A 15,950-nucleotide genomic window follows, 5' to 3' on the forward strand; every position below is an offset into this window, starting at 1 on the left:
TGAATGCACTCTCCCTACTGTCAGATGGAATAAAAGTAAAGTGCAAGGCCTTTCCTTGGAGATATATTTTTTCTTCCTTCTAAACTCAGAGACAGCCAATGTAATTGCTGACTGCCCAAATACTGTTGGTATAGAATGCCCGTTTAAGCTTGAAACTATTTTCCTTTACTTCTCTTTCACAGTGAAACACTTCAAGCATAATGTTTGGTAAGTTCTAAAAATTCCAGCAGATGAAAACATCATGGAAATGGAAACTTAGCCCCACCATATTTCATTTGGAAACTGAAGTTCAGAGAAAGTCATAAAAATTCCATTTAAGTAAGATTTATTGATTGCCTAGAGTGTGCATGGTCCTCTATTACACACAATGAAATTCAGGCACAAAACAGACACAAGATCCCTGGCCTCAGGTACCTTATGATCTAACTAGTATACTACAGATTAGAAACAGTAAACAAGTTACATGGCAATGCTCACTTACTAGAATCAACATTAAAGAGCAGTAATTTAAGTAATCCAAAATGGTGTCTAATCCTAAAATCATTTATAAAATGCATTTAGCCTTGAAATCCACAGCACTTCAAACAAGATAATGAAGTTCCACTGCAGATAAAGTCACAAAGATACAAATACAGTTAACAGTATTATTAATGACTTTTGTTATTTTGGATTTTCTGTTTTCTTCTTATTATCGTTCGAAGCCTCCGTAATACCAGTTTATCAGACAAAAGCATGTCATCTTGTTGTTCTAAATAATCCAGTAAATTCTCGGTCCATTCAAGTGCAGCTTTATGGCTAATATGCTTCTCTGGATTCAGTTCTGCTTTCCTAGTCTTATTGGAGTGCTTTTGTTCAGCAGGCTTGGCCTGGTCCTCAGCACCTTCACTGTCCGTTAGCACCTGACAGCTTGAGTCATTACTCCGAGAGTCAAACCACTGATCAATATTCTCAATGTCAACGTGTTCACAGTCTTCTGTATTCTGTAAAACTGTTGCTAAGTTAGCTGCTAAAATGGCCCCTTCATCAATGTTCATGCCTGAATTCTCTTCATTGCTAGGGAAAAGTTTTTTCCACGCTTTGGTTATGGTATTTGATTTTACCATGTTCCAAGCTCTTGATACTTCATAAATTGCATCCAACACTGTCAAGTTCTTCCAAAACATTTTTGGGTCATTTCCTTCACCCATGTATTTCTGGAGAAGTCCTGCTCGGTAGTATCTTTTTACTGTGGCTAGAACCCCCTGACTCATAGGTTGAATTAGACTTGTGACATTTGGTGGCAAATATTTCACAATTATTCTACCATCATCTGAACTCAATAATTCTTCATCGGGATGTGCAGGGGGAAAATCCAAAAGAAGTACTGCTTTTTCTAGAAGCCCCTGGGACTTCAAATGCTTCTGTACCTGTGGCACAAAGTATTTTTCAAACCACTGTCTGAAAACAGAATGTTCTATCCATGCACTTTTTTGACTGAAATAAGTGACAGGAAGGTTTGAAAGGTCAGCTCCTTTGAATGCACGGGGTTTTTTTGCTTTTCCCACAACACAAAGATTAAGTTTGTGTAAACCAGTGGCATTTGCACAACACATAATAATGATTCTCTCTCTGCTTGACCTATAACCAGAAGTATTTTGCTCAGTTTCAAGAGCTAATGTCCTTGATGGTAGACACTTCCAGAACAATCCAGTTTGATCAGCACCATAAATTTGCTCTGGTTGTAGATTCTCTCTCTCTACAAATTCCTGAAAGTTACCACAAAATTCACTGGCAGCAGTTTCATCTCCTTTTAACTTTGTCCCTTTACCAGCAGCCTTTGGAATACCATGGCGCTGCTTAAATCGAGTTAGCCAGCCAGATGACGCATTAAAATCACCTTCCATCCCCAGAGCATCAAAAAAGAATTTGGCTTGTTTTGCACAAATTGTTCCAGACACTGGAATCCCATCTGTTTTCTGTTGGTTAAACCACTCTATCATAACCCTATCCAGTTCCTCATATGTTGAAGACTTCATTGATTTACGTTTGGATACCCCACTGGTAGGATCAGAACTGTTTGCATAGTTTATTATTCTTTCTTTGTTCTTTTTAATATCACGAACTGTGGATTCACCAATTCCATACACCACAGAAAGCTTTTTGAAAGAGATGCCTTCCTCAAGTTTCTTGATAATGTCAAGCTTGTCCTTAATTGTCAACACCACACGCTTACGTTTCCCCAACATTTTACGTCTTATTTTAAGCAATTACTAGACAAGATAATTAACAACTAGATCTGAATACAATAAGACTAGAAAATGGATTAAGATACCTTCCCTTCCCTCTCCCTACCCCCGGACCTAGAGGGACGGTGTGCTGTCCAATTTCTAAGCCAGGCCTATGTGACTCTCTTCACTTTGCTGTTTTCAAAGCCTCCAAAGTTCTTTCAACAAGGACTAGTTTTAATTAAACCTATTTTCTTTCTTCCTTTTCACTTAGTTTAGGGTCTTTCCTTGAACTGCACTCTCAAAGAAGACTGCAACCAAGAACTGTACCAGCAAGGTCTCTAAAATAGTCCTATCGTGTGTTCAATTTTTCTTGCCATCATTACAGGTGAGATTCTTTGCTAGAGGAACTAAGGCTCTGATGGGACTATTTGGGGACGTGTGCTAGAGAATCAATAGTTTAAGAGAGGACCTGTAGACGGGACATACAGGGAAACAACGGAAAAACTCTTCCCGACTTTTTGTCAGGCAGTGCACTGTATGGAATACTGCCTCGTTTAGGCAAAGACTGCTAGAGATTATTCAAGTGGGTGGTTATGGAAATCACAGACAAGCGAGGTAAAGCAAGCTGGACAGGAGTGAGCAGTGCAAATAAGGTGAAAATGGACAGGCAGAAAACTTTACACTTTAACATGACACAGACTTCTACCTAATGTATTTGGCAACTGGAAAGGCAAAAGGTGGACAAGAGGTGGTGTCACATGATCAAAGAAAGCACATTAAGAACTTCATTGGTAGAAATCAGAACTCATGGTAGAGGGTATGAGGTGGAGGGCTCAGTGAAGATGTTAAAATAATCCTGGTGAAAGATGATCCTCGATGGGCCAACAGAAGTAGTTCCTGTGGGGAGCTGGGTAAGCACTCGGTCGGTGCCTCCGAAACCTAAAGGAAAATACCAAAAATATTTTTTTCAATATCAGGGTCTGTGGCATTACTCAGATCTATCCTGCAACTATACGGAGAAAAATCAACGCCTCCTATCAGTGTGATGACAAAATCCGACAAATAATGCTTGCCGGCATTATCCGGAGTGACAGCGGGACCTGAATCGCCTACCTCCTGAAATTAAGAGGTCAGAGACAAGCCGCGTTAGCGAGGGCCTGTCCCCGCGGGGCGAGCTCCGGAGCGCGGGACGTCTCTGCTCACGCGGAGGGAGCCCGGGTTCCTCCTGGACGCCGGCGACCAGGGTGTCACCGCCGCAGCGAGCGAGCGAGCGAGCGAGCGAGCGCCCGGCCCAGGGGACGCCGGTCAGCGGGCCCGGGGCATCGCTCTCCGCCAGGCTGCGCGGCGGCCACGCTGCCCTGAAAGCAAATGGAGTCTCTAGAGGGAAGCTGACACTGGCGGCGCGGCGGCGCGGCGGCGGCGGCGGCGGCTGAGGCGGCGGCTGAGGCGGCGGCTGAGGCGGCGGCTGAGGCGGCGGCGGCGGCGGCGAGGGGCGAGCGGCGAGCGTCGCCGCCGGAGCCGGAAGGCGGGGGATTAGGGTGCACGCGCGCGCCCCCGCAGGAACGCTGTGTCGGCGAGGGGGCGGGGCCTACGCGGGCGGGAGCGCGCGGCCCGGGGGCGGGGTCTCCGGTGAGAAGGCGGGAGGGGGCGCCCCCACCCCCCTCCCCGCCGCCACTGCAGCGCCTTCAGACGCCGCCGGGCTTTCGCAAACGGCCTGGCGGCTCCGGCCCGCCGACTCTCTTGCCGGCCGGCAGGGGGCGCTACAAGTCCACCCTGTCTTGGCCCCCTTCTTTCAGGGGCTCGCCTACTGCGGGCGAGGTTTTCTCCACACTCAGGTGGAATAAAAATCGCAGCCTCCGAGGGCTCGTGAGAAAGCTGCGCATCCTCAGGGGCCACGGACGTGGTGCGGACGGGGCTGGGCGAGCACACGTGGAGCGTGTTTACAGATAGCGGCCGCGACACCCGCGCCTCCCGGCACCTGCCGGCTGGGACTGGACGAGGAGCAGGGATCATGGGCAACGGTAGGAGCGAGCGGACGCGGCTGCTGGCCGGGGGCGGGGGGGCGGGGGACCGGGGACCGGGGTCCGGAGAGGAGCTGGGGCTTAGCCTCTGCAGCGCGTACCTGAACGAGAAGGACGCCTGCCCGGCGTCCCCGAAGCGCAGCAGGGGTTGGTCAAACTGGTTGCGACGCTTCAGGGCTGAAGTCACGGTCACCACAGAAGCGGACCCCGTGCGAAACCGCCTGCACCTGGGACTCGCGTGAGACCGGGGGAGGCTCCCGATCAGTTCCCTGCAGCCCTTTCACTCCTGCTCCTCAGTAATAATAAGGGAATGAATTGCAGTTTGACAAACAGTCCCCTTGGTTTATTTTAAGTGGAGGTACCATTCGTTCCTGTTTTGGCCTTCTAAATGCACCGAATGCTAGCACCTGTGCACTGATAAGCTCCGCGATGAACCGTGCCTTATCCCCTTTCCCGGACTTGGTGCCTTGTGGGGTCCCCGGAGCGCTCCCAGGGAGTGGCTGCACCTTCGTCCTGCAGCACCTGTTTTCCAAGGAAACGCATTTAGCCGCCTTTTCTTTCTGTCGCGTGTGTGTAATACTTTGGAAATGGAAAAGGCTAAAGTTTCCCCAATACCTGAGCATAAATGTCTAGCCATTTACAGTTAACATAAAATAGTACAGTAATTCCTCGTTTATTTGCAAAGGCCATATTGTTGCAAAAAAGAAGTTTCCAAAGGGGAATGACCCGAGCATTCAAACTGCAGCCAAGAGATGTTTGTTCATGCTAAGCCTTCTCTCTGACTCCCCCGCCAAACCGTTCGATTGCCTTCCTGAAAATCGCAGCATTTCTGTATCTGGCACGATGGAAATCATTGATGTCCTAGGCATGCTGGGAAGTGGCTTTAGACAAATACCTGCTTTTCCTAAAGGTAGGTCTCCTTCTCCTCCTCCCCCTCTCCCACCCACCCTTCACCCCATTTGCCAAGCAGACAGTTTCAGCATTTTGGGTGGACTATTTTGGGTAAAGTACAACTTCATACTAGTTTTATATCACTTATTAAAGTTTGCCTCTCCCCCCCACCCCCCCGCCCCATGCTTGTAAGAAGCCTGAAAACAGTTGTATCTGATATATTATCCATTCCTCATACAGGAGGAAAGCTGACTTTTACTGAGTACTAACCAAGGGAGGTGGCATGTAACCAGATGTTAGCAGTTTGGCTTTCACCCCTGCCCACCAGCCTATTGGCATCACTGGGTCCTATAATATATTTAAATAAAGTGAACCCTGACTCTTCTCTCCCTCCACCAATGTCTCTGGGGTTTAATTTCCTTCCAGATACCGCTAGATCATTTTCCTGTTTCTGCTGATTCTTCAGCTTGCTCAAGTCTTTATCTCTCTCTCTCTCTCTCTCTTTTTAAAGATTTTATTTATTTATTCATGAGAGACAGAGAGGAAGAGACATAGGCAGAGGGAGAAGCAGGCTCCATGAAGTGGGACTCGGATTCCGGGTCTCTAGGACCAGCCCTGGGCAGAAGGCAGGCGCTAAACCGCTGAGCCACCCAGGGATCCCCAAGTCTTTATCTCTTAAAGCTGTTGTTCTCTTTTCATCACCTCATGTAAATTCAAATCTGGAACATGGCCCACATGCCTTGAGTTCTTCAGAACACCTCACACAAGGCAGGCAGTTGTATTTAGTAGGCCTTTTTTTTTTTTTTTTTTTTTTAAGATTTATTTGAGAGAGAAAGCATGTGGGCGAGCGTACAAGCAGGGGGAGGGGCAGAGGGAGAAGCCGCCTTCCGTCGGAGCAAGGAGCCTAAAGTGGGACTCAGTCCCCAGACCCTGAGATCATGACCTAAGCCGATGGGAGAGGCTTAACCCACTGAGCCACCCAGGCGCCCAAGTAAACTTTTAATAAGATTTTACCCAAGACAGCCGTGTCTTTACACAAGCTAGTTTTCTCTGATTTCTTCTTTTTTGTTGGGGGGAAGGGTTGCTAACATGCCAGATTTACATTACAGTATGGGGGGGGGCTTAAAATAGAACATGTGTTTTATTAGGAGCCAGGTTAGCCACAGGCAACTTCCTTTTGTCTACTCTTGTCCGGTCACAGCTTCATTTCCGCCTCGCTATGCTGTCCTCTTCTTTCTCCAACATTTTTCTATCTTTGGGTCCTCTCTCCTCTTCTCTCTTGGCTCTTTGTGAAATCTGAAGGTTCTTTTTCCTTTATTACAGCAATTTTATATTCTTTTTTTTTTTCTTTTCCTAACTGTCCTTTACCATTCACTGTGATTTATTCTCTAATCAGAAGACATTTCACTCCTTAGGGAACTCTACCACCAGTATTTCTTAACTTCTAGGTGCATGGGATATCTCTTAATCCTTGTACTATGAGGTCAATGTTACCTCTATTTTATGCCCAATGAAACAAAAGCTAAACAAGTATGTGAATCTATCCAGTGCAGATGGCAGAATGGAGAGTTGAGCCACATCTATTTGGTTTTAAAGGCACCATGCTCTGCCAGCCGTCACAATTGAAGTATTTAGCTCAAAGACATGAAAAGAGGGAAAAGTATATGTGATTATTTCTGCATAAAGTTGCCATTATTAAAATGGAATTTTTGACATTAACCTACCAAAAAGGCATTCTAGTTGTTGAAGGTATCTTAAGTCTGTAAGTCTGATGAGTCTGTGCTCATCAGACATGGCATTTGGTTCATTGGACAGTCGGTTTTCTGAAGGCTACCCCAAATCACCTGAAAGTGGACCTCTAAATTCCCTTTCCTGCTGAGATAGTATCAATGCAAATACATATCGTGGCCTCACTTTCAGTAATATGCTTTATGCATGATAGTGTTATTGTAATAGTGTTATAATCGCTAGGTAGAACAAATTCTTGCTTGCTTTTTGAGTTTCGTTTACTTTATCAGTGACCCTCATTAGTTTGGAAATTTATGTTTAAATTGCTCAAATTAGCTATTCCCATAAGCTTAAGATTAGGACATGATACTATTACTCCATTTGCATTAAACTGACTTAATATCAAATAGTATTTCTCTCTTAATTGAAAAATACTGTTAATTGAATTGCATAAATGATTTCACAAAAACCATTTAGTATCACCTGCTTTAAGGAACATAAAGTATTGAGGGGAATTTTCTGGCTCAAATATAATTTATTTTTCTTTTTGAGTGTGTGTGCGCATGTGTATGTGGGTTAGGGCAAACAGGATGTAGAACAATTGTTATCACTAAAAACTTGTTCTTTGAAGTCTATTTTAGCTGTAAGTTATTTTACTTTGTATTATAGATAAAATCCCAAAGTATCCACTTATAATATTTTCTAAAAATCCCTTTTATATGGTTAAAAGTAGAAATAACTTTTCCACTTGAAAATTTCTGGACAGAAGTGAAAGATCAGATTACTCACTGGAAAATCCCTTATTTTTTTTAAAGTTGTTAACATACTGAAAGATAGGGATTTTTTTTTTTTTTTTATACTGAGTCCTATTGATGCCCAGTAGGAGGCTTTTAAACTTAATTTTCTGTGTTTCCTTATTGGCTGGCAGTAGGTTTTCAAGAGACTGGCAGCATAGGCAAAGATAAGAGGATGAATTCCTAGGAAGATGGAAGAGACTTAATAGGCTCAAAAAAAAAATGCTGGTGGAAATGTTTACGGAAAAGTTAAACTTGCTTTTTGAAAAACGTAGATATAGACTGAAAAAAACGTGAATTGCTAATTGATGGCAGCAGTGTGGGTTGGAGGCTTGAGTGAAGTTTATATACCCTAGAAAGTCCTCTCCTTCCTCTGTTAATCTGTACATCCTTTTGTTCTAGTTGGTCTAAAAACTTGCTTTTCCCAAGGTTGCTCCTCAGACCTGATGGGTCAGAATCAGCTGGGGTCCAAAGTGTAGCTTCTGAGGCTGACTCCAAGGAGGAAGCCCAGGAATCTTTCATTTTCAGCAAGCATCCCAAGTGACTCTAACACACTGAAGTCTGAACACCTTATATACTGACAACCATTTTGAATATTAACCATTTTGACGTTCTTCCCTCATAATACATTCTTTTAGAATGGAGTTTTTCTTCTCTCCCCTATTTTCTTCTTAAATTATAGACCGTTTTTGAAGGAAAATATTAAATACAGAAAAGCAAAAAAACAAGCATACCAGCATTCAGAGATAATAGCTTTAAACGTTTTGGGGGTGTAGCCATTGTCTGTCATATATCAATGCAATTATCTCATATATAGTATGCATGTATACATTTTTTAATGAGAACACAAAGTCCCAGTATACATAAAATTTTATATATACTCTTAACAGCATCTGATATTTTATGATATAATTGGGCTTACTGTTGCAGCAAGGGAGACCCAACCCTTGGAAGACAAGACCATGGAGTGTCTCAGAGAGAGTCAGGTGGAGTTTGTTATAGGATTTCTGTAAGATGACTTTAGGGAGGTTTAAAGAAAGTAAGGAATCTGTTCTGGTTTGGGAGCTCTCAGAAAGCAGGAGCAATTTGACTCTTGGGCATCTTAATTTTTATTCAGGAAGCTAAAAGGACAGGCTAGAGTTCCACTGAAGAAGTCCTAATAGTCCTGCAAGCCAGGAGAGGGGAATGTTTGGTCATTTTTGTGCATTTCCCACTCCCTTCTTCTTATATTTCTATTGAAATGGGATTATGCAGTGATCTTGTTTATGTCTTTTTTACCACAATCATGGAGGGTCCTCCTCTAATGTCTGTGAAGCTATTTAGACTACTCTGGGTAACACCATGCCTACCTCTCAAAGCTTTCAACAAATCCTCAAAGGATCCACAGTCCAAAAAGCTTAGATAGTAATCATTGATAAGCTTATTCAGCCTTGAAACTATCCCTAATTTAGCTGTATAGATAATCCCATAATGCAATTCTACCTTAGTGAGACTCTGTTATGGTTGAAGAAGACAGTTATTAATGTTTGGTTTCCATGCTTCTAGTTTAACAAGGTCCCATGATAGTGCTTCTCAGACAGCTTCAATCAATTTTCAAAGTTTTCATCACCCAGAAATGAATCCCATACCATTAGCAATCACTTACCATCCCCCCCCCAACCCTCTCTCCTGCTCCCCAGCCCTTGGCAACCACTTGTCTCTATGGGTTTGCCAATTCTAGATGTTTCATATAAATGGAATCATATGTGTACATCGTGCCTAGTTTCTTTCACTTAACATAAAGTTTTCAAGGTTCGTGTTATAGCATGTATCAGTACATCATCTTATGTACATTATCAGTACATCATTTTCTTTTACTGATGAATAATATTCCATTATATGGATATAGGACATTTTATTCATTCATGAGTTGATGGACATTCAAGTTTCTATTGTTAGGCTCTTATGAATATCCATGCACAAGTTTTTGTACATATGGACATATGTTTTCATTTCTTTTAGGTATATAACTGAGATTGGGATTGCTGGGTCATATGGTAGCTCTATGTTTAAACTTTTGAGGAGCTGTTTCTAAAGCAGGTTACATTTTTACAATGCATGAGGATCCTTAGTTCTTTCGTACTGCTAGAACATAATACCACAGACTGGGTAGCTTATAAACAACAAATTTATTTCTTACAGTTTTGGAGACTGGGAAGTCCAAGATCAAGGTGCCAGCAAATTCAGTGTGATGACTAGGTAGGACTCCCTGCTTCTTAGATGGTTCCTTCTTGCTGTGTCTCCACATGGGGGAAAGGGCAAGGGATCCCTGAGTTTCTTTTATAAGAACACGAATTCCATTCATGAGGACTCCACCCTCATGACCTATGCACTTCCCAAAGGCCCCACCGTCAAATGCCATCACATTGAGCATCAGGATTTCAACATAGAATTTTGGAGGGACATAAACATTTATACCGTAGCAGTCTCCAATTTCTCCACATCCTCACCAACACTTGTTATTATCTGTCTTTTTGATTTATCAACATACTACTGTTGCATTTCCCTATGGCAAACTCAAGCATCACTTTGTGCTTATTTATCATTTATCTTTTTTGGAGAAAAGTTGATTCATATCCTCAGCTGTTTTAATTGGGTTCTAACAGTTACAATGTTATGTATTAAATGATCCAATTTACTCTTCCTCCCTCGTTTTCTTAGAGGAGAAACAAAATAACCTTCTGAGGAGTATCTCCTGTTTTTAGCCCAACGGATATTGATAATACTGCTTGTGATATACTGTCCCTTTACTAAAGGATTCCTGTGATAAATTTAGAGTATTTTTAATGTCAGAAAAAAGGTGACTTCCAGATGAAATTTAGCTTTACCTAACACGAGAACTAGATATATCCATGTTAGCACTGACTTACACAAATCTAAGATCTTAAGTTTGTGCTTAATTGCCATAGCTAATTCACTCTGAATTCCCAGTACTTTTTTCTTATCATTGGCTGTATTTTTAAAATTTTAATGTTTTGCTGGTAACTCCATTTTTATATTATAGTTATCTCAACCATTGTTTTGGAAGCATGTAAACAATAAAATGGAGAGACCAGACAGGCCTTATGTCTTAGTAATAAACTTTATGGGTTTTAGAAACAGTCTCTGGTGGGATCCCTGGGTGGCGCAGCAGTTTGGCGCCTGCCTTTGGCCCAGGGCGCGATCCTGGAGACCCGGGATCGAATCCCACGTCGGGCTCCCGGTGCATGGAGCCTGCTTCTCCCTCTGCCTATGTCTCTGCCTCTCTCTCTCTCTCTCTCTCTGTGTGACTATCATAAATAAACAAAAAAAATTTAAAAAAAACTTAAAAAAAAAAAAGAAACAGTCTCTGGTTTGTACTTCTACCACCTACTAGCCTTGGAATCTCCAACTGGTTTTATAAAATTTTACACATTTGGAAAATGGGAATAAAAATCATACTTATTTTGGTTTTGTTACAAGGATTAAATGGTATGTGTAAATCACTTTGCAGAGTACCTAACACTCTGCACTAAGCAGTAATACTAGTTATGATTTTATTATTTCCTACATCTTTTGACTAGAAGGAAATACCTGTATTCTCTTAAACTAAGAAAGGAGGCTTTGAAAGAAGCTATAGATAACTAAAAGACAACTGTAATGGAAAAGGCCAGATTAATTCATATACATATAATGATATTGTAGAGCATTTTTGAGGGTGGATTATATATCTATGGTTGTATTTATTAAGGGATTCATGAAACTACCTCAGGGTTATCTATTGAAAATTCTCATTTCATAAATCCAAACCAAGTGCACATTTTCTTTCTTTGCTTTAATCCTAAATCACAGAATGTTACATATATCGTGGTTTTGACAGATTTTTTAGCCTGAATTTAGGCATCTCAAGGGAATGGTAAAGATACAAAACGTGGGTGATATGACTAAGAGTCTTCAGATAGTCATCCTTTTGGAAAATGTTTGGGATATAAATGTTTATTATTTTGTTCTCCTTCTATGGTTTAAAACCCACAAAAATTGGAGAAAGGGGTCTAGCTCTTCCCTTGCTATTAGCGTTTTTATTAAGTTTATTAGCTATTAACTTAAACCCTGGCATGGCAATTTTGAAAGTTGGTGGTAGGTGATCTTATCTTTTTTCCTTGGTGTTTCATATTTTCCCCCTCTTTTATGAATGCATATAACAACTTGAATATTCATATATACACACACACATAAAAATACACCTATATACCAACACCCATATATACATATTTTTTCCCAGCTCTTCGCTTTCCAAACTTAAGCTTGTAGTATTTACAAATTTCTGTTTTCCCTCTCCCTTCTATACCATGTTCTTTTCCTTTGGGGATGTAATAGTGGAACTACCTAACAATTTGGAAAGTCCCTATCAACATGTACTGAAATTGATGTACAATTACATGATTGCTTTTTGAGAAGAAACTTAAAGGATTGTTGAATCCATCATTTTGAAGCTGCCTGGAATTTTAAAATTTCTCACTTCAACTGGCAGTTTGTTTCCAAGACTGCTAAAAAGAAATAGGGTGATTTATTTAACAATGATATCTGCTAACACAATACAGGACTTAATTTTGCACTGAACTTCTTTGTTCCCAAGTTATTGGTCGTCATTTTTAAACAATAAGTGGTTTTAGTTTATCATTGCTATAGTAACAGAAGTTTTTAGGTGAATTAAAAAAATTTTTTGAGTACACGTGACATACAATTTTATATTAGTTTCAGATGTCTAGTATAGTGACTCAGCATCTGTATGTCATGCTCACTACAAGTGTAGCTGCCATTGGTCACCATACAATAATATTATATTCCCTATGGAATGTCTTTCATTACAGTGATTTAGTCATCCCATCTTAAGCCTGTATCTCACACTCGCTTTCATCCACTTTCCCATTCCTCCACCTTCTTATATGGCAGTCATCAGTTGTCTGTAGTTACAGGTCTGATTCTCCTTTTTGTTTATTCATTTGATTCATTTCTGACATTCCACACATGAATTAAATCATTAGGGCATTTGTCTGATATATTTCGTTTAGCATGATACCCATTAAGTCCATCCATGTTGTCATAGATAGCAAGATTTATGGCTACATAATATTCCTGTCGCTGTGTGTGTGTGCATGCGCGCGCGCACATGCATGCTATGTTTATCAGGGATATTGGTCTGGTCTGTAGTTTCCTTTTTTTTTTTTATTGTGGTGTCTTTGACTGATTTTGGTATCAGGGTATTGCTGATCTTGTGTAATGTATTTGGAAGCTTTCCCTGTTCTTCTGTTTTTTTTTGTTTTTTTTTTTTTTCATTATACTGGCTAGCTCCATCCATATTGTTGCAAATGGCAAGATTTTTTTCTTTTTTATGGTTGAATAATATTTTATTGTATATACCACATTTTCTTTATCCATTCATCTATTGATGGACACTTGGTTTGCTTCCATAGTTTGGCTATTGTAAATAATGCTGCAGTAAACATAGGGGTGCATATATGCCTTCAAATTATTGTTTTGGTATCCTTTGAGTAAATACTCAGTAGCGTGATTATTAATCATAGGTAGTTCTATTTTTTAATTTCTTGAGGAATTTCCATACTGTTTTCCACAGTGGCTGCACTATTTTCAATCCTACCAGCAGAGCACAGCGGTACCTTTTTCTCATCATCCTCACCAACAATTGTTGTTTCCTGAGTTTCTGGTTTTAGCCATTCTGGCAGGTGTGAGGGGATATCACTTTGTAGTTTTGAGTAGCATGTCCCTGTTGAGTAATGTTGAACATATTTTCATGTGCCTGTTTGCCATCTGTATGCCTTTGGAAAAATGTCTGTTCACATCTTTTGTCCATTTTTTTCATTGGATTATTTGGGTTTGTTTGTTGAATTGTGTAAGTTCCTTATATATTTTGGATACTAACCCTTTGCTGGATATGTCCTCTGCAAATATCTTGTCCCATTCAGTAGGTTGTCTATTAGAATTGTTGATTGTTTCCTTTGCTGTGCAGAAGCTTTTTATTTCGATACAGTTCCAATAGTTACTTTTGCTTTTGTTTTCCTTGCCTCAGGAGACCTATTTAGAAAAATGTCAGTATGGCCGACATCAGAGAAATTACTGCCTGTGCTCTCTTCTAGGATTTTTCTGGTTTCAGGTCTCATGTTTAAGTCCTCAATTCATTCTGAATTTGTTTTTGTGTATGCTAAGAAAGTGGTCTGTTTCTTTTGCATGTACCTGTCCGGTTTTCCCAATACTATTTGTTGAAGAGACTGTTTTTTCTCCATTGCATATTCTTGCCTCGTCTGTTGAAAATTAATTGACTATATAATTGTGGGTTTATTTCTGGGCTTTCTATTCTGTTCCATTGATCTCTGTGTCTGTTTTTGTGTCAGTACCATACTGTTTTAATTACTGCAGCTTTGTAATATAACTTGAAGTCTGGATTATGATTCCTCCATTTTGGGGGAGGGGGTTGGTTTGTTTTTGTTTTTTGAGATGGCTTTAGCTACTTGGGGTCTTTTGGTTTCATACAAATTTTTTGTTTGTTGTAGGTCTGTGAAAAATATTGTTGGTGTTTTGGTAGGCATTGCATTAAATCTGTAGATTGCTTTGGATTGTATAGACATTTTATCAATATCTGTTTTTCTAACCCATGAGCATGGAACATAGTTCCATTTCTTTTCATCATCATGAATTTTTTTATCAGTGTTTTATAGTTTTCAGAGTACAAGTCTTTCATCTCTTTGGTAAGTTTGTTCCTAGCTATTTTATTCTTTTTTTGGTGCAATTGTAAATGGGATTGATTTCTTAATTTCATTTTCTGTTGCTTCATTATTAGTGTATGGGAATGCAACTAGTTTCTGTACATCGATTTTTGAATACTGCAATTTTACTGAATTTATCAACTCAGTTTGTTTGCTGGAGTCCTTGGGTTTTCTATAGTATTATGTCATCTCCTAATAGTGAACGTTTTACTTCTTCCTTCATCCATAATTTGGGTACCTTTTATTTCTTTTTGTTTGTTGTCTGATTTTTGGAAGGATCTGGTTATAGTTCTATCAATTTTGTTGATCTTTTCAAAGAACCAGCTCCTGGTTTCATTGATCTGTTCTCTTGCATTTTTTGTTTTGTTTTGTTTTGTTTTTAGTTTCTCTGTCATTTATTTCTGCCCTAATCTTTATTATTTCCTTCCCTCTGCTGGTCTTAGTTTTTGTTCTTTTGCTAGCTCCTTTAAGTGGAAGGTTAGGTTGTTTGAAATTTTTTTGTGTGTTGAGGTAGGCCTATATTGCTATAAACTTCCTTCTTAGAACAATTTTTGCTGCAACCCAGAAATTTTAAATCTTTTAAAATTTGTTGAGACTTGTTTTATGGTCTAATATGTGATGTATTCTGGAGAATGTTTCATGTGCACATGAGAAGAATATGTATTCTGCTATTTTAGGATGGAATATTCTGAATATATGTTAAATCCATCTGTTCCAGTGTGTCCTTCAAAGCCACTGTTTCCTTGTTGATTTTCTGTCTGGATGATCTTTTCATTGATGTGAATAGGGTGGTAAAGTCCCCTACTATTATTGATACTACCAAATAGTTCCTTTATTTTTATTAGACAGTTTATGTATTTGAGTGCTCCTTTGTTGGGTGCATAAATATGTGCAATTGTTATCTTGTTGGATTGTACCCTTCATGATTATATAGTGTCCTTCTAGTTTCTTGTGACAGTCTTTGTTTTAAAGTCTATTTGGGGGTACCTGGGTAGATGAGTCAATTAAGCATCTGACTCTTGATTTCAGCTCAGGTCATGATCTCAGGGTCCTGGGATTGAGCCCTGCATCTGACTCCCTGCTCACCAGGGAGTCTGCTTCTCCCCTTCCCTCTGCTCCTGCTCCACTTGTGTTCTCGCTCTCTCAAATAAAATCTTAAAAAAAATAAAGTCTATTTTGTCTAAGTATTGTTACCCTGGCTTTCTTTTGACACCCATTTGCATGATAAATATTTCTCTATCTCCTCACTTTCAATCTGCAGGTATCTTTAGTTCTGAAATGAGTCTTTTGTAGGCAGCATATAGATGGGTCTTGCTTTGTTATCTACTCCATCACCCTATGCCTTTTGATTGGAGTATTTAGTCCACTTATATTCAAGGTAATTATTGATAGATAAGTATTTGTTACTATTTTGTTACTTGTTTTGTGGTTATTTTTGTAGTTTTTCTTTGATCCTTCATTTGCTTTCTTTCATAGTTCATTGGCTTTCTTTAGAAAAAAGAGATACTTGATTCTCTTTTTTTCTTTGCA

General features: G+C 40.2%; 1 protein-coding gene across 1 annotated transcript; it reads right to left on the reverse strand.

Moving 5' to 3' along the window:
* Window positions 1-308: 308 nt before the first annotated feature.
* Window positions 309-3,647, reverse strand: TIGD2 (tigger transposable element derived 2). Its single transcript, XM_055313080.1, has 2 exons — window positions 3,321-3,647; window positions 309-3,146 (listed from the first exon to the last, which is right to left on the reverse strand). The coding sequence occupies exon 2, from the start codon at window positions 2,223-2,225 to the stop codon at window positions 648-650; it is 1,578 nt and encodes a 525-aa protein (XP_055169055.1). The 5' UTR covers window positions 2,226-3,146; window positions 3,321-3,647; the 3' UTR covers window positions 309-647.
* Window positions 3,648-15,950: the final 12,303 nt, after the last annotated feature.

The sequence above is a fragment of the Nyctereutes procyonoides genome, unplaced genomic scaffold, assembly GCF_905146905.1.
Source record: "Nyctereutes procyonoides isolate TBG_1078 unplaced genomic scaffold, NYPRO_anot_genome, whole genome shotgun sequence".
Lineage (NCBI taxonomy): Eukaryota > Metazoa > Chordata > Mammalia > Carnivora > Canidae > Nyctereutes > Nyctereutes procyonoides.